General features: G+C 44.2%; 1 protein-coding gene across 1 annotated transcript; it reads left to right on the top strand.

Moving 5' to 3' along the window:
* On the top strand, positions 342-21,248 carry LOC110399207 (cytochrome P450 20A1). Its single transcript, XM_021397508.1, has 13 exons — positions 342-623; positions 1,238-1,287; positions 1,374-1,540; positions 4,307-4,452; positions 5,119-5,286; positions 5,988-6,066; positions 7,145-7,260; positions 7,666-7,720; positions 9,082-9,202; positions 10,717-10,828; positions 11,483-11,547; positions 13,445-13,534; positions 13,685-21,248. Exons 1-13 carry the CDS (start codon positions 447-449, stop codon positions 13,833-13,835), a joined length of 1,497 nt encoding a protein of 498 aa, XP_021253183.1. The 5' UTR covers positions 342-446; the 3' UTR covers positions 13,836-21,248.

The following is a 21,579-nucleotide window of genomic DNA, read 5'->3' as shown; positions in this document are numbered from 1 at the left end:
CCATTTTTGCAGAGGCCTCTTCGGCATCTTCTCCGAGGCCGCAGTTGACCAAGAGCTGCCCGCGCCCCCGCGGACTGACCCGAGGCGGGGTGCCCCGTGCTGCCGGCGCCCTGCCGCTGTCCCATGGCGGCTCGGGCCCACGCCCGCACCTCAGGCCCGCCAGGAGCCGCTCCCGGGCCCGCCTTACCCAGACTTTCAAACTTCTCCCTCGCGGTGCGGGCGTAGGCGTCCCGGTCGTGCAGCGCGTACGGAACGAACAGCACCCGCTTCACCCTCCTGGGGAGAGAAAACGGAGAGAGTGCTGGAGCCCGGCAGGGCAGGGCGCGGGGCCCCCGCCTGGCACTTACTCCCCGAGGAAGCTCTGGATGTGCTGCTGACAGTGGCCCAGGTACCCCCCTCCGTGCAGGGTGGAGTTGGAGACCAGCAGCAGGCGCCGTGGGCAGCCCATGCCTGCCCGTGTACTCTGCCCGTCCCGGCCCGCCCCTTCCTGCCCCGCCGCGAGGCCGCGGGGTGGGGCCGAGCTCCGGCTGCTGCTCCTGCCCGGCCCTGCCATGCTGGACTTCGCGATCTTTGCCGTCACCTTCCTGCTCATCCTTGTGGGCGCCGTGCTCTACCTCTACCCGGTAATGGCGGCGGGGCCGAGCGGCCCGACCTCCGGTGCAGGGAGCGAGCGGCCGCGGGCTCTCACCGCCCGGCCCAGTACGGCCCCGTCCCACGGCTTGCCTGGGCTTCGCTGCCCGCCCTGGCGGCGCCCCGCGCTGGTGCCGGGGCCGGGTCCTGCCAGGGACGTGGCTGCGGCCTGCGGCAGTGCCGCGCAGGGCAGCGCTGGCCGGGCCGGGCCGGCGGGGCTGTACTCCGGCCTGGCGCAGCCGTGCTCCGCGCAGTCCGTGTCCGTGAGCCCTGTTAGAAGGGCTTCGTGTGCTTCGCTTGCGGTCTGCGTGTGCGCGGATCCGCGGGCAAAATCTGGGTGTCAGATCTACACTGGAGTCTTCTGTTTTAACCAGATGGTTAGAGCCTGGTTTGGCCAGTAGGACCAAGCACGGGCTTACAGCTGACCAGTTCAGTAAACCTCGGCAGATCTGAGGCCTGAGGATGAGCTTTGTCCACCTTTTGTTTAATGTTCATAAATAGCACAGCAGTATTGATTTGGGAAATCCAGCTCTTCTGCTGGAAAGCTGCAGAGCTTGCCTGAAATCTAAGTTCAGGAAGACCGATAACATTTCCGTTTGCTATTCAGGCATCCAGGCAGGCGTCAGGCATCCCTGGGCTGGCACCAACTGATGACAAGTAAGTGCTTCTCATCCTGACACTGATCAGGTCCAGCCTCGGCGGTGGATGCTGCCATGACCAGATGACTTCTTTGTGTTCCCCAGGGATGGCAACCTGCCAGACATCATTGCCAGCAGAAGTTTGCATGAGTTCCTGGTGAACCTTCATGAGAAATATGGCCCACTGGTCTCCTTCTGGTTTGGAAGGCGCCTTGTTGTCAGCCTTGGCTCCATTGATCTCCTGAAACAACATGTGAATCCCAACCGATCATGTAAGTGTCACCTGCTTTGTCTTTGAGTCTGTTTGTTCCCTATGGCCTTGTTGGGCATCATATATCAAAGGAAACAGGTTTCTCTCTGAGTGGAAAGAAAATGAAGCTTAGTTTGCAGCTGCCACGGTGATTCAGACATGTCTTTGGTCCTGCTTATTGGAATTCAATATCAGTGACCAAGAGTTGCTGCTGCCCAGCAGCTATCGAGAAATTACTGTGCTTCTGCCTTTCACCTTCTGCTTCACATTCTGGAAAATGTTTATGGAGAGCTCATGTTCATTAATCACTTGAAGCAGCCAGGTGAAAATCCTATAGCAAATTGAGATACAATTTAAAAGCAACTAGAAGTACAATTTAAGATGGAGAATTTTGCTACATTAAATCTGAAAAGAGCTGTGATAGTTTGTGATAGCTCCCTTGTGTGGCTCAGTGTTAAGTTTTTTTAAAGCCTTATTTCAAGAAGTTCTTTAATTTTCATTTTTGTTTAACGAATTTTGTGCTGAAAACTTCTAATGATCTTCTAAACTTGAAAGTGGTCGGTAGAGCTGGTAGCTGAACTGATCTTAGTCCTGTGAGGGTATTTTAATTTCTAGTGAAGCCTCTCAGGTGGATGTTTTGCTTCCTAAGGTGATCACAAACAATAAGATAGCTAGGTTGTTGTTTGGGTTTAACCTGATGTTTTTCCAGTTTTCTTCCTCTTGTGTAGACCTATGTGCTAGTTGCATACTGCTGACCTGATAGTGCAGGCTCTTCTCAAGTGCAGGAAGATATCTCAGTCATCAAATTATGCTGGGGTCATGGTGGGTAAGCTTCTTGTACATTTGCATAACAAACTTAAAACAGTGCTGATGATCTGGGAAAGGAGTAGGAGTTAAGGATCAGCAAGAATTGGTGGATAACGGTTGCACTCCAGAAGGTGGAAACTCACCCTGAAAGATCTGAATGCACTCAAGTGTGTTTGGAGATGGTTGAGCAGACAGTCACTTTCTGAAAGCTCAGAGAAGTGGTGACAGGCCCTGGAGCAAATGAGTTCTCAGAAACGTACTGAAGTTAGGAGCATACCCGAATACTGGCAAAAAACAAATAAAAATGCCTGGACTTAGATATAGGAAGCAACCAAGGCAGCTACTGACCAGTCTGATCTCCTGCAGATAAGCATATTCTTTATAAAATGTGGAGCAGGAAATACAATAAAGTGTGGTCATGCTTCTTAGATAATCAGACTTCTAGACAATAAAAGTGATAGAACTGTGTTTCCAGGCTATCAAACAGTTGAAAGCCTGATATGTTTCACTAAGAGAGTGTAAATGTGACCCTAGAGTTGTTTTCAAGACTAGTACAAAGCATGAAGTCTGTAGAATTGTTTGGCAGGACAGAGTTCTGTCTCTGTGAGGGATTTGTCCCTTGTTGGATCACTAGTCTGCCGTAGCTGTGGAGAAACAGATGCTTCCCAAATACTACAAGACAAGGGCAGCCCTATGCAGAGGGCAACTGAGGCTCTGCAGTGCTGAGTTTGCAGCAGAGAATGTAGCAGTGGTATAAGACTGTCAGTTTGCTAGGGATGGGGGAAAAAAATATGGAGCCTGCTGCCAAGCCAGCAGTTTCTTTCATCCACACCAGGAGAACTTTGCAGTTTCTGTAGATGATGGTGTTAAGCATCCTCTGGCCTCTCCAAATGGCTCTGCTTGCCAGATTTGCATTGTGGGCTTTATCATCAGCAGGGCACGGTGGCATTAATAGCAGAACCACTCCATGGCAAAGTACTATGGAGTGGAAATTGTCAGCAGCAGCTAGAGTCACATAACAGCTTGCTCCATGTGCAGAGCTGCAGGTAGCATTTGCAGTGCCACAAGACACATGCACGTACATCTTGTCATTTAAAGTGGGAAACAGGGTGAGCTGCAGAGCTCTGAAACACTGGAAGGGAAAAGGTGTGAGAGAAGAACATTTAGTTCACTGTATTTGTGCCTCTGGTTTCATTAACTGTCATTTGCTAGTAAATTCTCTGAAGGTAGGAATTGTCTCACTGTGAATTTGTCCAGTAGCATAATAAGGCTCTGATCTCTGCAGGGAGTCCTAGGCAGATCCACAGTAGAGGATATACCTGAGTATATGACTCAGGTAGAGTCATATATGTCTAGCCCAGCCCTGTTGTTTTGTGCTGCCTCGGGGGTTTTACTCTCCACCAGGGAAAAATAGCACGACGTGATAAACGTTGAAATTCTCTTGCTTGAAACTCTCGTTTGCTGCTCTCAGATAGCTGCTTAGAGATTCTGCTAGTTCTGCAGGACTCACAGAAAGGTTTACAGGAACAGAAAAGCATGTAGTAGGCCATGCTCAACTGCACAGTTTTGCATTGACTCCTAATGTACTTTGCCAGATTAATTACGTAGAGGCCCTGGAAGGGCCCGAAGATGGAGATTAGACCATGTTGATGGCAGAGCCAGCTAGAACTGGGAAGCTGGGAACTCGCTTCCAAGGCACTTTTATGAGAAGTATTGAGAAAAGCAACTTGGTGGAGCCAGGAGGCAACCTGTGCAGGTGGAGCTGAGCACAGGATGGTATCCTGCAGCAGGGAAGAATCTTTATGACATCCCAGTCCTTGTGAGTGAGAGAAACTTAACATCCCAAAGAGAGCATTCCTGGGGAAGGAGCCATGCCTTGCTCACCTCCTAGAAGTAGCAGCGCTGTATCAAAGAGGTGGCTGTTTTCATCATCCCTGTGCAGAAGAGAATTTTGAATGATGTTTTGTTTGTTTACTTTCAGCGGATCCCTTTGAGATGATGTTGAAATCCTTCTTGAGGTACCAGTCCAGCCTGAATGGGGATACGGGGGAAAGCCACCTGAGAAGAAAGCTGTATGAAAATGGTGTGACTAAGTCCCTGCAAAGTAACTTAACTCTTATCCAGAAGGTAACTTGCTCTTCTACAGTGGAGAAGCCCTGTGTGGCTCACAGGGGAAAATTTAATGAGAATGATTACTAGGATAAAAAAAGCTGCATTCAAATTTATTCTGGAATTTTAGGCTTCTGAGACAGAGAACAGCTTCTGCCTGCTCAAACACAGTGTGAGAGTTTGGTTCCTCTTAGCTCCAGTCAGCTGAGGGAAAGAGTTGGGTTTGGTGACGTTTTGTGCTAAGACATCAGATGCAGTTAAAGATACAGGAGCATATGGTTTCTAGATTTATTTTACAAGACAGGAAGGAGGGGCAAGGAACCAGCTATTGGGACCACAAACAAGTGGAGAACGATTCTTTTGGCTCAGTCCAGCAGCCAGTCTGTTTTCTCGATATTGAGCTACTCAAAGTGTTTTAGGTATTTTCTCTGATGGATGGAACAGAAGATGCATAGGGCTGTCTTACTGAGGGAAAACCATGAGATCAAGCAGGATATGTGATGGTAAAATATTACTGTTCAAGTTAACAATGAAAGGAAACCCTTGAAAGTGTAGATGCACACCATGGCCTTGAAAGTGTGGTCTGTCTGAGGAACTTAGGGTGGGAATGCCTTCAGTCTGGGGTATGTTTGGTGAATAGGCTGTTGATATTACTGTCAACTAATGGTTTCCTTCCCTCTTAAGTTGTCAGAAGAATTGTTAGCCAAGTGGCTCTCCCTCCCTGAGGCTCAACACGTACCACTCTGCCAGCACATGCTGGGCTTTGCCATGAAGTCTGTTACGCAGACAGCTATGGGGAGCAGCTTTGAAGATGACCAGGAAGTAATTCGATTCCGCAGACACCATGATGCAGTAAGTGTCACAAAGAGCCAGGAAGTTTCCTGTACAGTTTTTCCAATCCAACAGCTTGTGTCTGTGTGTACAGTTTAGTAAGGGACAGCAAAAGCTATTGCTGGGACTTTAACGTTAAGCTAACATTAATCTTAAAAGCTTGAGGACTGTTGTCTCAACCGTCTGAAGCTAAAACTATCAGAAAGATCCTACTGGTCTTACTGTCATGAGTCTTAGGCCAGGTGTTTCTAGAGGATCTGCAGAAATTGGGATCCAATGACAGTTGAGAGGTGTTTGATATCAAAGTCAGTTAAAATCTCCAGGGAAGGCCAGTGGAACGCTTTTGAAGGCTCTGTGGTGTTGTGGAGAGGGAGGACCTGGGGAATTCTGAAGCTGTGTTCACATTTGGGGATGTTAAGTCTGTTGGTGGTATGGTGGGAAAGAAACGGTTTCATCTCCCACTCAGGATGGCCATGTCTTTTCCCATATGGTTGTAATTACAGGTTTTTCATTTCAACTCAGTTTCAGCTGTTGTAAATGTAATTACTAGCATAGAGCATGGTGTTCTAAAGAGGACGCTAGTTTCATTTTCGGAGGAAGACTTCATTTTAATTAATGTTTTAACACATTTTATGTGTTTATTTGATGTTAATGGAAGAATGAAAGAGTCCAGCAGTCTCTGCCTGTGGTAAGTGACAATGCACTTCTCTCCGTCCTTTCAGATCTGGTCAGAGATTGGGAAAGGTTTTTTGGATGGGTCCCTTGACAAAAACACAACTAGGAAGAAGCTGTATGAAGATGGTAGGTTCTTCCCAAATCAGTCTCCCTCCCACTTCATTCCTCTACTCTGATTAACGCTTAGGACTGATCTAGCATGTAGAAGCACTTAATTTGCCCGGCTGTCTTGGCTTTTCTGCAGTTTGTTGTTGTGCCATAAGCTACCAGATAGGTCCTCTTTACTCTTGCAGAAGATTAAAAGTTATCATTGTTCTGTGGTTCAGAGACAAGCCTGCCATTGATGGTGTAGTTCTAGCGTCTTTTTGTACTTGCTACCTGTTCTGTGTCTTCGTAACTTTTGACCTCTCTTGTAGGTAGAGGACACTGTGCTTAGTGAAGACTGATGTGTCATTTGGTCATAGTTAATAGTTAAAGCTTTTCAGCATTGACTGATAAGATTTTAAACAAAAGTAGCCTCTATGTAAAACTAAGAAATTAGTTCTAGATTCTGAATTTTGTCTGAATTGGACCACTTAAACTAGACAGCCAGCAGCATCTAGGTCCCTAACTCCCCCTAGTTCCCACAACAGCCACCAGTAGTTAGGCATCCAAATATCTTGAGATGAGTGGAACCTTTGTGCCTAAATCCTCCCGACACTTACCCCACTTTCCTCTCTCTGTCTGTGCAAACTCTTTAGCGTCGTTTTCCTCTGAAATCATTTTTGTAGAGCTCCTGGCAAAAGGGAGTCCCGTCAGTGGAGGTGCCATAACACCTTAGTAATTATAACTCTACAGGCAACTCAAGTAGTGTTATCTGGCTTGAACATTTTAACTGTGGGAGCTGGGTAAAAACGTTACCGGATGGTTCAACACTGATTATTGTTTGACCTTCCTTTACATGATTTCAGCTCACAGAGTACACCTTGGTTATACCTGTAAGGGTGGCTTCTAGTAGGCAGCTGGTGATATTACATTCCTACGTTTTCATCTGAATTGGAGAAATCACCTTCCAAGTTTAACACTAACGTGTAACAGAGGCTACTTCTGTAAGTGAATCCACCAAGGACAGTTGTTTGAAAATCTGTTTGAGGAGATGGATTCACTTCTCTGCAGCTCTCAGAGTGACCAGGATTAAAATAGTAATTTCTTTTTTCTTCCCAAGCTCTGAAAGAGATGGAATCTACCTTAAGGAAAGTCATAAAAGAACGCCGAGGCAGATCATTCAATAGACATGTCTTTATAGATACCTTGCTACAGGGGAGCCTTAGTGACCAGCAGGTTTGTACAGATGTTATGTCATCGCACACTAAAGGAGTTCTACTAGAGTGGTATCTTATCATGTTGTAGCCTTTGATTAATCTAAGCTTTTGGGTCAGATTCCTTACTAATGCAGTGTTCTCTCTGGCTCTTTTTCCATTCCTGCCATGCTTAATTGAATTAGACCTCGGTAGCTTTCCTTGCCACTGTTTAACTGCTATTTTTATAAACCAGAGGTGTGTTAGTATTAAGCATGTCTCAAGTGCTGTTTACAGTAAAAGTTCTGTAAGAGAGTTCTGTCTTATAGATGAATTTCCTGCTCTCTGCACTAAAGAGATTTCATGTGCTTGTGTGGAAAATGTGCTGCTTCTTTTTAATCTTTGCATCGCATGGACTTCATTCTCTGAACTAGATTTTGTTTCCTAGATTTTGGAAGATACAATGATTTTCTCCTTGGCAGGATGCATAATTACTGCTAACTGTAAGTACAGGTCGTAAATAACTTTCTGTCCTCAGATTCAGCTGTCTAAAACTGAGTGTGATGATGTGAGACTTAATCTAGGCTAATAAAAAGTGATATCCATCATTCTGTCTCTCCTGAGCTACAAAGTCATAGAAGCAGGTAGTTTTACTGCACACTCTCAGTACAGTGTCGCAGCCAGTGAATTGAAGCTGTGTTTGACAAGCTTCTTAGCCTTTTGGTGAACTTGCTGCTTTTTGCTTGGACTCTTAACCTAAATTTGGTGAAAGAGCACCAAAAATTACAAGTCTCAAAGATCATGATGTAAAATGGCTTCTGGTACATGGGAAGGAAGTTAGAGCAGAGTGCTGAGGTGTGACTGGCTGCTTTGAATTTCTGGGGGATAGGTATGTTCCATATATGGAAGAGTTCTTATAGGAGCTACTTTGGGATTTTTTAAAGAATTTTGAAAAAGAAAAAAGCAAATTGAAATATGACCTGAAGCTGTGTAAAATCTCTTATAACATGAGGATGGTTTGAACTTAACCCCCTGATTATCAGGTCCTGTATTTCATTGAATGGGACTGGGACTTCAAAGAAAACCTCTCAGATGCTACTGTGTATTGAAAGATGTGGAAAGTAAATTTGGCATCTACATTAACACTATCCCTGGAGATTATCCTCTCCAAATATTCCAGGAAGACAGTCTTTTGAAGGGGCTTGGCTCCTCAGGGGTTGCCAGATAGTACTCAGGAGTGGTAGCTTTAGAGAAAGGGCATCCTACACACTTATTTCTTATGCAAGGTTTCTTTCTTGGTGCGCTGTTGAGGACATCTTCTGAGTACCTCACGAGATAGATGTAGAGGAGACAAGTGCTGGCCAACCTGCTGCAGAAAGCTGTACTGTTCTTCTCCCTACCTGTCAGGAACGCAGACAGGGCATTTTCTGGTGCTGTGGACAAACCAGCCTTTCAGTTGATTGATCTAGTAACCGTGGTTCTCCAGAAGGGGTGATTGCTAGAGCATTACAGCTGTTTCATGGACCATAGGGCTGGGAAAGAGACGTTTTGATTGCTGCTTTGCTGGATTGTGAGGTCTCTTCCCCAGAGCTGTGAGACTGAATGGCTCGGTCTCCCGCATGGCTTCCTAAGTTCCTCAGAGCATTAGAAGGAGAATTTAAGCTTGCAGAGGCTCTTGTTACACTGGAGTTCAACCTCTGCTTCTGCCGTTGAACAGAGAATCAGTACAATATACTAAAAACAGAGGTCACCCTTGTCTGAGTCATAAAGATAATATTGCAAATACAGGAAGCAAAAAGGCTGGAATACAGTTAGTAAAGGTTTGAATTTCCTGGATCCAGTATTGTTTTGATTCCTTCCCCAGTGTGTACCTGGGCAGTCTATTTCCTGACAACGTCAGAAGATGTACAGCAGAATCTCTACAAGGAGGTGGACCATGTTCTGGGGAAGGGACCAATTACACATGAGAAAATCGAGCAACTCAGGTGAGTCCCTTGGAAGGAAATGCAGAGGAAGTTTTTCTTGTGAAGTGGGAACAAGGGCTTCATGTGTCAGAGGCTGAAGACCAGACTACACTTGATCAGGAGAAAGCATCCAAAAGCTATTATATTTTTTTGGAAGTAATCAAACCACAGGATGACTAGCAGCAGAAGTAGGATCCACTGTAGGGCTCCAGATAATGAGGAACAGGATGCTTTCTTCATGGTGTGTAAAGGAGGCCTTTGAGTTTCATTGATGGGGGAGAGAGCACAGAATCTGTGCCTTAGCTGCCTGGAAAACACTTCCTGTGTCAAGATGAACCCTGGAAAGTGTCTCTAATCAGCCACCAGTGAATCCTGCCTGCACCAATGGAACTGAAGTCCTTTAAGGAGGAGGAGTAGTTCAGAATAAAAGACTGAGAATACCATCTTCATCCTATTCTGTGTCTCAAGGGATCAGGTTGGCGAAATTGAATATGTATTCAGTTTTGGGGTTCACAGCAATCATGGTGTGAGCCTTACATGAGTTAGGACTTTTAAAAATGATAAATGGGAACAGAGATTTACTCCTGATTTTGATTGAGCCACACAGATGGAAAGGGAGAGAGAGTAGTGGCTTCTCTCCCATGTATAAAGAAACAAAGAGAAAAAGAATTTTGGTGGGTGCATATGCTAGCTATTTATTAACTCTAGGCTTAGGATTTCAGGAATAAAGTCATTAGGACATGGTGTTCCTGTTTATCTTTTTACAGGCTGTGGAACAAGAATGAGAATTGGCATTTTTATAGATGGACAGATAACATTCATTTTTTGTACGAGTGATGTCCACTCTAAGATGCTTTATCCCAAGGTTTCAGGGAGAGTATGAGAAATCTCGGTCTCTCACTGATGCTTGCATATAGCACAGAAATGGGGTGGAAATGGATATTTGAAGAAGCAAATTTGCCTGTCTAGATTGTTTTGCATCCTGGTTTTCCAAATGTAGAAGTAACTAATAATTTTAATTGTAGGTTTAATGTTAGATGAATTTAGGCAGAAAGCTTGGAAGTGTATTCTTTCTGGAGGGCTACAGAAGTAGGAGGATGATTGGTGAACAGTGTGCCTTTCTTTTTCATGCACCTGTTCATGTAGCTGGGTGTGTTTTGTACTGGGACTAGCATTAAGGTTTCAGTAAAGGAGTATAAGCTATAAGCATGGGTTTCCTGCTGCTTCTTCTAGGAGTGAGAGGTATAGGACAAGGAATGGTGTGTTTACCCTTTGTAACTGTGTTAGTTTGATTTATGGTCTGGAAAAGGTGGGATGAGAGAGATAATGAGATTAAATGCTTATTGAAAAGATGCTGGGAGTCTTTGACAGATTGAAAAAAAAAAAAAAAAGTTCCTCACATGGCTGCAGACAGCTCCAGGAGCAGACTGGGGCCCTGGAGGGCAGCAAATGACCAAGCTCTCCTTGCCTATCACAAGGATGTGAACAAGCTTCTTTCTGGAAGGGTTAAATTGACCAAGCCTTATTGATTGCAGATACTGTCGGCAAGTCCTGTGCGAGACAGTGCGAACAGCAAAGCTTACTCCCATTGCTGCACAGCTGCAGGAGCTGGAGGGCAGAGTCGACCAACATACTGTCCCCAAAGAGGTAGGGCAGTACCAGGAGCAGTAGGCCACCTTGCTCTCCTGGAGGGAAATTTCCTGTTTCCTCTTCATCATACTTCTTTCTCTGGAGGGGTGAGGAAGGAAGACAGTTTCTTCTGACACACGTTTAACCTGCGCAGTTGCTCGATCATCTGCAAGTACTATTTAGTCAAAGTTTGCCATGCAGATCTGCTATGGGCTAGGCTTTGGGAATTTGTGCTCTCTTCCTGAGCAGATAGACTTCTGGTTCTGGGTCCACTGGGAATGGATAATCTTTTGAAGGGGTTTGTGGTCTCAGCTGTGCAAACAAGAGCATAGTTTCAGGACTAATTATATCACCTATATTTCCCATATAGGAGTGGTACCTTCCATTGCAGAGAATAAGAAAGCACACACATACATATTAGTAAGAGTAGAGGAATGGGATCTGACCCTCTCTAACCACCAAGATTTGCAGCATGGGTCTTAAGAAGTTAAAATCCTCTTGTGAACATTTCATTGTAGAAATCCGTAGGTGAATGTAACATGCAATGTTTTTAAATGACCTATTAAAATTAGTGGTCCACAGAATAATTGTTGTCCTGCAGAGCTGTCCAGACGTAGCTTTAATTGTGCATTTTGCTCTGGTCTGACATATGTATCCTCATTTTCTTTGCAGACGCTTGTACTTTATGCTCTTGGTGTGATGTTGCAGGATAGTTCATCTTGGCCATCACCATACAAGTATGTAGAATCAAGACCTTTATTATTTTCCACATGAATTCCTTTCCTTTTTTTAATTAATATTCTTTAGATCTTACTTGCATGTACAACCTTCTTTGCTGCAGAGCCTTAAGCAGATTTTGGAGATGAGAGGGAGTCTGTAAGAAACTGGATTTGTGAAGGTATCCTTGGACAGGATTTTGAGGCAGTTCAAATCATGATACTCCTAGACTTTGTGTGTGTGTGTGTGTGTGTGTGTTAGAGATTTGCAGGTGTTTTTTTTTTTTTTCCTCACATACACTGCTTTGGCAAATACCGGTAAATTCTTCTTAACGTTTTCTGTGAATGAAAGAGATTTAAGTTTGAATGATTTTGGAATCACTGCTTGTCAGCATGAAACAATGGTGCAAGAGAAGAAAGGTCTGACAGAAGTTTTGTGTTTTCAGAGGGAAGAAATGCTATCTTGTTACTTTGTCTGTGGAAACAAAACTGGATTCAGGCTACTATTTTAGAAGTTAAAGAAAAAAATTGCTGTAGCTTACTGTGGCCTCTGGGTGGCAAGTATTAACATTAGTTTCATTGACTTCACTTGGGCTGGAAAAAAAAAATGTGGGTCAGTTATTCTAGAGAGAGAGAAAAGAGGCAGCTGAAATCTAGGAGAAGGAAGAAAGCCCTTAGAACAGTGCTTGTTCTCTCCTGCAAGCTCTTTCTAAAGAGTCAGGCATTGATGAACCCATCTATGAGCATCTTGGCAGGGATTGCCCAGTAGGATGGGGCATGCATTGTGCTTGGGAGGGCTTCACTGGGATGACATGTAAAGAAAGGTGAGTACTGCTATGAACACAGTGTGTTTATTCCAGAGAGAAGGAGGGCTGAGGTTGTGATTGTATGTATGTGACAGAGATGGGATATTAGCACTTTGCGGTCCTTTCACCTACCTACCTTATATATAAACTCTGTGTTTGACTGTTTGCTTGCATTTCCTTTTTTTGATTTGGCTTAACAGCTGTGATTTCTTCCCTATTTCAGTATCTGTAATTTTCCACTTCAGGGGAAACGTAAGCGAGATGTTACTTTGACTGAGGGTCAGCACCCACATGTCTTTTCAGCTCAGTAGAAGCAGAGCTTGGATGTTTAGACAAGGAGCCAGAGGCTTGAAGTACAAGCAGAAATATTTAGCAGAAAATGAAAGAGGACTAACTACCTTTGATCCATTATATTTCATGGTTTTTAAATTATTATTATTGTTCTGTAATAACTTATATTTAAATTAAATGGTATTTTATTTATCTCCTTTTGGTTAGTTGATTATGGGTACCTTGTTTTAATTTGTGCCAGCCCTGGATTATAGTTTAACAGCCTCCACCATACTAATGCTGGAAGCCATTTTTCTCACTTGAATGAGTCACCAGCTTCCTTCCCCCAGTATATACACATACACACACCAGCTGCTTCGAGAGAAGGGCACAGAGCAAGGTAAAAAAAAAAAAAAAAGAATATTTTTGGAGGTGAGAGAGGGGGAGGGAGGCAGGGAGACGGGTGGGATAGATTCCACCAGATTGTGTGTGCCCTGGAGGGAAATGGAGGGCATGTAGCAGCATCAGCTCAGCTGTGAACTCAAGCTAAATACCCACTGCTAAGAGGTAAAACATGCTAGTTCCAGTTCTGTATCATACTTGGTTATTAAGCGTTTTGACCAATGTGGGACACAGCTGACCAGTGGAGAACATAGATGGAGTGGATACACAGTCTATGTTCCTTCCTTCCTATACCTGTGTGGAATTACCCAGCATAATTTAGAGAGGAGATTGATGCTTTTTGCAGTTGAGTCATTGCCAGTTTTTTACTCTGGTATGTGTGTGAGCATGCATCCAGAAGAAGGATTCCGTGCTCACTCAGTGTGTTTTGTCTTTCGTAGATTTGACCCAGAGAGATTCAATGAGGATTCAGCCATGACAAACCTCTCCTTGTTGGGTTTTTCAGGAAGCCAGGAGTGCCCAGAGTTGAGGTGAGTATCGGGAAGCAGGTTTTTGTGTGTCTCTGTGGAAGAGAGAAAAGGAGGTTGTTTCAGCCTATTCCAGTCCAAACTGGCAGTTGTCTTTTGGCAGATTGGCATCATAGCAAGGTTTTTATTCTCTTTTCCTGTCTCCTTCCTTAGGTTTGCCTATATGGTGGCTACAGTTCTGTTGAGTGTCCTGGTAAGAAAACTGTACCTTCACCCAGTTAAAGGACAAGTCATGGAGACCAAATATGAGCTGGTAACCTCACCGAAGGAGGAAGCCTGGATAATGGTGTCTAAGAGAAGCTAAGAAGAAGCAAAATGAGGGTCTGAAAGTGCCAGCGGTGAAGTTCTGGACAAGTTTCTTAGAGAGAATCATGCTGGCGACACAGTGACTCAGACAAAGAATTTTACATGCAGATTTTGTTACCTTCCACAATATTAACCACATACCCTTCTTGGGTAATTTTTTCTAATTCAGCCAATAGTTGTATTAAAGTAGATGTTCTGTATGCTTTTTTACACTTACTGCCCAAAGGATTGCAAAGAAGGCAACAAAACCAAGCAGTGGTGTATCTATGAACTGTTCAGTACCAGCTAGTAAAAGACTGGGCCTCTCGTTAGTCCAGCCCCCTCCCAGTGGCAGGCAGATCTAGGTAAGAGACTGTGCCGCAGGGCATGGTTCCTTATGGATCCCAAGTAGATAAGACCTTGAAGGCACAAGGACAAAGTCTTTCCCTATATATAGGTATTTTTATTCAAAGTGTCTTTCCTTCCCTTGAGCTATAGCTATAACTGTCAAGAAGAGCAGATACATCTTGTGGGAAGTATGCGTGAGTGTGTGTGAGAGAGAGAGAAAAAGAGTGGGGTGGGAATTGCACCATCGGGTCTCATGCTGCATGTGTAATCTTCCTGTGCTGTAGGATTGCAAGAGAATTGATGGCTGAAAAATGCTAGTAAATGAGGAGGAATAAAATTGGTTTGGCCCCCAAGAAAACAGAAGCATTAGTAATAACATAATGAAATGAAATAAAACCACAGAACAAAGCCCTGAGAAAGGGATTCTCCATCCTGACAGTTCGGAGGGCGGCGTCTAATCTAATCAGCATCAGAAATTGATGACAGGTGCTTGCAATTCATTCATCACTCAGTCAGCAATGAGATTGGTCATGCAAGTACTGGAAAGGGAGAGTGCTGTTTTTATAGGGCTCTGAATTAATGTTGTGTTTAATAAGTTAAAAGCCTTTCAAAGAACCTTCCTCCTCCTCCAGAACAAGTGCCAGCCAAAGCAGCATCACATGCCACTCGTTCATGTGCTTTTCCCTGCTTCTTTCTTTCTCTCCTGGCTGTAATAGGCCAGCCCTTGACAGATTTTTCAGCACCCTGCTGAATTGCTTGCAAGACAGGGACCTTTTACCCCTTTATCTCAGTACTATTACTGCCACCTGACCTATTCGGAGTATGTTTCTTCTACTTCCAATTTTATATGGGATCACCCTTTATCTGATCTTGATCTTTTGCACATAAACATAACCTTTATGTTAGCTCCAGTTGTTAGCCCCCTCCCCACCCAAATGCCGTGTTGTGTAGGTGAATAGTTGCTCAGCCTGCAGCTGTGTATGCCTGAGCTGTTTTGCACACAGCTACTGATGCACCCCACAGGGAGGTTCAGGGATGTGTAGCTTCCATTAGAGCGGCTTTCTACTGCCTCTGCAAACAGGGAACACTTCTCGTAGAGGCACGTGTATTTTATTTATCTGGGTAGTTGCAATTCCCAGTGCAATTCCTGACTGCAAATACTGTTCCTTTCTCTGACTCTTCTGGGTCGGGAAATCTGCTGCTCTTACAAAAACGTTTTGGCTGTTGTATTGCTGCCAAGTGCTGTTCTGAATGCAGTTCTGTCAGCTTTTGAAGGGTTAACATCTGATACCAGCCTCTGTGGGCACCCGACAAAGAAAATTCTGCTTTTGGGTTTAATATGTCAGCTCTGCTTTCGGTGAAGCTGTGGAGATTCAGATTCTCCCCCCGTACTGCAGTGTGTGTTGGGGGAACGGTAGGACAGAGATGCTGTTCTACTGTTTTTTGTCTGCTGGGCAGAAAAAGGAAGGTTGTGCAGTTCATCTTGCTGCCTGTCTTGCATTGATTTTTATAATGAACTGCAAGAAAGCTCTTGCTAATCTGACCTCCATTTAACTGAAGGTTGGTCACGTCCCCAGATGGCAATTCTTGTTAGCCTTTGCTTCACTGCTTATGCAAAAATGCCTATTTTTCTTGAAGGTTGCAGATGTTTTCTAAGCCTTGTGGAGAAATCAGCGTGATAAAGGATTTTACTTTAAAGCATCCCTGGTGTACAGAGGAAGCAAAATGGAGGGGAAAAAACGGTAGAATAGCACTGCCCTGCTAAGAACCAGACTAGAAATAGCTGACTTGGTCATACACTTGAGTGGCTAAGACCTGCTTTCATAGAGCCATCTAGTAGGAGTGAAGCTTTCAGACAACAGAAAAGTTTCCCAGGAGTAATTGATCATACTTCTCTTAACAGTATCTCTCTGCCTTTCTGGAACTATATAGGCCAACTGCCTTGCAGCAGTTGCAGGAATAAATGGGAATAATTCCTTATAATATGATAAGAATTTTCTGTCTGTACAGGTACTGCATCCCGTAAGACAGTACTCTCAGTCTGGGCGGGTTAACAAACATGCTATGGGAGTCTGTCGCTGACAGGAGAGAAGAACATGGCCCGAAGTGCTGGAGAAGGCCAATGATCAGTTTGTGTTTGCTCGAAACTGCTATCAAGAAAAGGCCCTGACTCATCATTTCAGGTTAAGTATTGAGCACTGAGAGAAAGGAGGGAAGTGAGGATCTCTCAGGCATTCCTTACTCATTGCTCAGAGTGACACCAAGGACATGGCCACATTATTTGCTGCAGTCTGTAAGTTTCCATTCCACTCTTCATGGCAATCATTTCAAACAGCCTAACTCAAGATCACTGCTGATCAGCCAAACCATAGCTCCTTCTGTTGTGCAGGAAAGCCCTTTCTTTCTATGGGAGTGTTCATGGTTCAGAGCTTTCTCATGGAGTTTTAGTATGTTCGAGCTGGAAGCTTGAAATACCGGTTTTGTTCCATTTCTCCCCTCACCCCTTGGCCCACGTACACTGTCAAGTGGTTCTTTTTTGGTCTGGTTTTCCGAGGAAGATGTTGTAAGAATTTGCCTCTCACCACGTTTGCATCTGACCATTTTCCCCCTTTCTCCTCCTCTTACAAGGAGTAACTTTTGAGCCCTTAGATCAAATCAGCTGCATTTAGCAAGGATCAGGGTTAGAAATCTCAACAGAAATTTATAATACGTATACATATATAATACAGGAAACTATTACTTTTTATGCTTCATATCCCTACACCAGAAAGCTACTTCAGAAATTCCACTGGGTGATTTTGAAGAGCATACAGCAAAGCTGTCATTTCATTCCTTGGACTATTACTGCAGAACAAGCTTTAACAGAAGGCTGCAGATTAATGGAAGGCAAGAAGCTAAATATATCTCGGTGCCTGTGCAACCTGCTGCTATCAGAAGCAGGCAGCCAGCACAGGTGCTGGGAGCAGTCAGGCCATTGCAAATTGACTCTCTTGGTGTCTGACGAAGGTGTATGCTTCTGCCCCTCATCCTAGTGGCAACTGGTTTAACATTTAACATAACTTTGTGGAGTAGACAGCTTGTTGAGCTAGCCTCTCACTACCTCCAAAATAACCATGAGTGGCATTACGTCTAGGTTTTAATTAACCTGGGCTGCATGTAGAGCTGTTATTGCAAAGTAGTAATATATGTCTCCTTTTCCCAGCAGTTTAAGGACTTGCTGGTAATGGCAGTAGCATGCAGTGCAGGGCTGAGGGTTGTTCGTTTTATTTTCTGCCATTTAATGGAAAGGATGGTCTTTGCAACTTCTGTCCTGTTTGCTGCAAAAGTAAGTGTTGTTTGTTGGACAGAGTGGACGTTTGCAGATTTAAAGTACCTTGGGGGCTGTTCTTTTGCCAGCTCCACCATTAGCCAATTACACGAACCAGGGGCTGCTGGCAATGCAAAATGGGAAAACCATGTATTTATCTCACTGCATACTTCATTCATCAACGTTTTGGTGCTACCTGACCCACAGTTAACTAGTGTTGCCATCCTACTGTCTCAGGTAATGTGTGCATTCTTACTGAAAACGAGAGGTCTCGCCTCTTACTAGGGCCATGGCCAACCTTCCCAACGTTTCTGCTCTTGCTACAGGAAGGGCTTCCTGGCAGGCACCCTTGGATATAGATATATCCTGGTCAGCAGAGTGAAGTCTGCAGATTATGTGTTTGGATCCTTTTGCAGGGTGAATCAAATTGGGTAGAGCAGTACCTTCGTGAAAGCACGTAGAGCATACAGGACTTTCCCCATTTCCATACCCATTTTATCAAGAGTGACAGGAAAAGAGAAAAAAGATTTATGAAGAGAATGCAAATGTTCATCACTAGTGGGTCATGCCACCAAGAAGTGGAACTGTTGTCGTTTCTGTGGCAGCTTGTTGCTACTTTCCACTTGTCCAAAGCAGAAACTGCATTGAAATATTACAGCCATCTTTCTCTGTAGCATGAGAGTGTGTGCCCATTTTGGCATCTCTCTCTAGTTGAGCTCAGGGCTGTTTTTTAGCAATCAGTCTTCAGCTAAACAAAAGGCCTGTTTGACATCTCTTAAGATTCAATGCCAGATTTTTGGTGGTAGCAGACGGAGAAGAGGAACTACCGCACACAGGAAAAAAAGAAAAAAGATGAAGAAAATGTTCCTCACATATGGAGGGTGGGGAAGGAGAGAAGATAAGGGTTTCCATGGCAACATTCCTTGAAGATAAGTATTTTTAAATCTGTGTGAATTTTAGCATTCAAAACACAGTTGTGTTTCCCACAAAAAGATTTGGAGGAGGGTGGAGCGTAAAGAATTTTTTCCCGTGCTTATCAGGTCACTTCTTTTACAGAGGAGCATGAACCCAGGATAAATGAAGTATATGCAATTGCTCTGGTGTTAGTGCTCCTGTTAAAGAAAAGTCTTTCCGAGAGGCAAGAAGTATTGGTCAGAGTTCTGTATTTGCACTGGCAACTCTGGCACAAGCATTTGATCATCTCTTTAATAGGAAAAGTAATTTAATTAGATCAGTGCTAGGCCAGTAAAAAGCCACAAGGACAAATTCCAGGTTAAATCCAGTGTAAATTGGAGGAAGATCTTTATAGATGACTCTCAGCTCAGTGATAGTGATGATAAGGTAATAGAGGTCTTGGACAAAGAGGAGGGGAGGTAGTAGAACTGAATGCAGAGGAGACAGATGCAATGTGTCCCTGGTGAGTGCCTTGTTTGCAGCAATGACAGTGAAACATCACTGCAGGTAAGCAGTGGATGTTCCTGTGACACTATTAGGCAAGACAAGTTTGTGATTTTTATTGAGTATCAGTGCTGGGGCTGCCCCTGACTCTGAAGTTTTTCTGCTCCCATTTCCACGTAGCTGAGCTCCTTGTGGGCACTGGCATGCTGTGCTCCCACCTCCTTGCTGGCGCCCAGGCAGGTCAGCTCTGTCACAAGCCTGGCAGTGAGACAGCCAATGCTGTGCCTGCTTGGCTGCCAAGTTTCTCATCTCACCAAGAAAAGCTTCTTTTTTTTTTTTTTTTTAACAGTCACTTCCAACTCAGTAATGACTCAGACACTGCAGCAAGGGTAAAATGATCATCTTCCCTTTCAGACTTTTACAGCAGAAGGCCCTGGGTGGCCTCTCTGAAAAACCAGAGCTTGCTGGGCATAGCTGTTGGCTGGATTCGGTTCTTTAATTTAACGGATCGAACTGATGCTCCTACAGTGCTATATATCTGCTGGCTCAGGGTCTGTGCTTCAGCAATGGACTAAATGATTCCTACAAGCTATTTGTGTTCAGCAGTCTTAGCGAGGGGTGCCTGAGTGGGAAATAATAGTCATACATAAAGAGAGGGTGCTATTAGCTTTTCAGACTCTGTCCCAATATCCCTGGGCCATGAATCCAGGAAACAACACTAAAAAGAAAAGCAGTAAGTCATATTTGGGCACTTATCTTTTGAGGTGAGAGAGGGGAAGCAAGTAAGGGTGTCTAAAAAAGGAAAGTTCATATTGTCGGACTGTGGAAATCAGCACCTTGTAGCATTGTTTTATATTGGCTGAGACCTTAATACAGAATAAACTCAGATCTAGGTAAGGCAACTTACCAACATCCCTATGTCTTCATTGATAAAGCCTAATGGGCAGTGTGGAAAAACCTGAATTTTATCACTCTTGGATCCTCTGTTGGAATTCACTGTTATCAGTAAATTATTTTCAATTTTGGGACTAGCATTCATGCCCTGATGTCAGCACTAACATGACAATGCATTTGTAGTTTCTTGGACTGAAAAGCAACTGACCTGCTGATGCAGGGCTTATTAGTTGCGAGTTATTGATTAAATATATCATGTTTATCCCTTCACTTTAGTTAAGACTGATACGCATTTTGCGCTACACACTGATGCTCTCGTTCCATGCGTTTGCCTTACAGCTGAGCCCTGGAAGGTGCAGGAGCTCTGGAATATCTAAATAACAGAAGTGCAGCAACTTCAGTCTCTGCTTGGCAACCTTCAGCATCCAGTGTGTCACAAGCTGGCTCTTACTCCATCCTTGGGTGCTTGTAAGTTAGCCTGTTACAGAAGTGGGTTTCAGGACACCGTGGGCATTAGATGGCTGTAAATGGATTGCTGCTGTGCCAGGGAGCTGTTCCCTTGTTGCACCACTTACGAGCATCCTCACATAGCTCTAAGCCCTGCAAATAGAGTTTCCAAGCCAAAAAGTCCTGCCTTCAGGCAGACTGGCTGCCTGTGCTTGGGGAGAAAGGTAGTTGGTTGCCCACTGTGTGGCAGATTAGCTTCTTACCACGTCCTGGCTCTGTGGGGTGGCTGTCTTGCTTTTGCAAGCTCTTCCAGGAGTCTGAGTGGAGGAAAGGTGCCTTGAGAGAAGAAGACCCATGTGAGCTAATGGGAGCTGACAGGGATGCCTGCAAGAATACACCATTGCATATTGTAAAAAAACCAGCTGAACCAATGGTTACATCTGCCCCACATTCATTGATGAGCAGGGTATTTGCTGACAGAAAGTGTTCGGAGCACTTAGTGTTTCCACCATGCAGAATTCATATTAAATTTGTAGGAGTCTATGCCTTGATTTTGTGGTATTTTTCTTGTAAAAGGAAGGAGCAAACTCACTGCTTGCTAGCAATCTGCTCTAAATTAACCTCAGGCGTGGGCCTGTGCCTGCAAACCTTTGTATGACTGTGACTGTTATTTATGCTGTGTGATTGCACTGAACGCCACTGAGTATTCATATGTTAGCCTAGAATCTAGTTGTGGCTTTTACAAACCAAGTTTTTGAAATTGCTTAGGTGTTTGAATTTTGAATATTCCATTAAGCACCTACCTAAGTGCCTAGAAGTCTCTGCAAATCCGGTATAGCAGCAATGCAAAGAAAAAGGAAATGATATGTAGGGTTTGCTGGATCAGGCCTCTGGTTTTATACCCCAAAAGCTGCGTAGCAGCAATAGCTAAGTAGGGCTTATTGCTGTATATGCAGTAGTTCATAGTGAACCTCTTTTGTGCTTAAGGAAGCTTGATGGTGACTTTTGCACAGTAAAGGTAAAAATACTGCAAACCTACATCCTGCATTAGCCTTTGTATATTTTATAGCTGTATCGTTCCGGTGTGGTAAACTGAGCCGAGCAATCACATTTTCTCAATTACCCTCAAGAACTGGAAATCCTTATCACCTCTGTGTTTCTTTCTCCTACTACTGCACTGGTCTTGAAATTGTCATCACAGCTAAAAATCCTCATTCTGTAAATTAAACCGTGACTTAAAAAAAGAAGTAGCAGTGCGGCCTCTTCATAAAACTCCACCAAGTCTTTTGCTGATGTGACTCACTCAATTACTCATGTGGGCAGGCGTTCTGATAATAAAAGTAGTTAATGGAAAGCAGTGAGAAATACT

Source organism: Numida meleagris, chromosome 5 (assembly GCF_002078875.1).
Source record: "Numida meleagris isolate 19003 breed g44 Domestic line chromosome 5, NumMel1.0, whole genome shotgun sequence".
NCBI classification, from domain to species: domain Eukaryota; kingdom Metazoa; phylum Chordata; class Aves; order Galliformes; family Numididae; genus Numida; species Numida meleagris.
The sequence above is the reverse complement of the archived record's forward strand: the minus strand, read 5'-3'. Positions and strand labels throughout refer to the sequence as shown.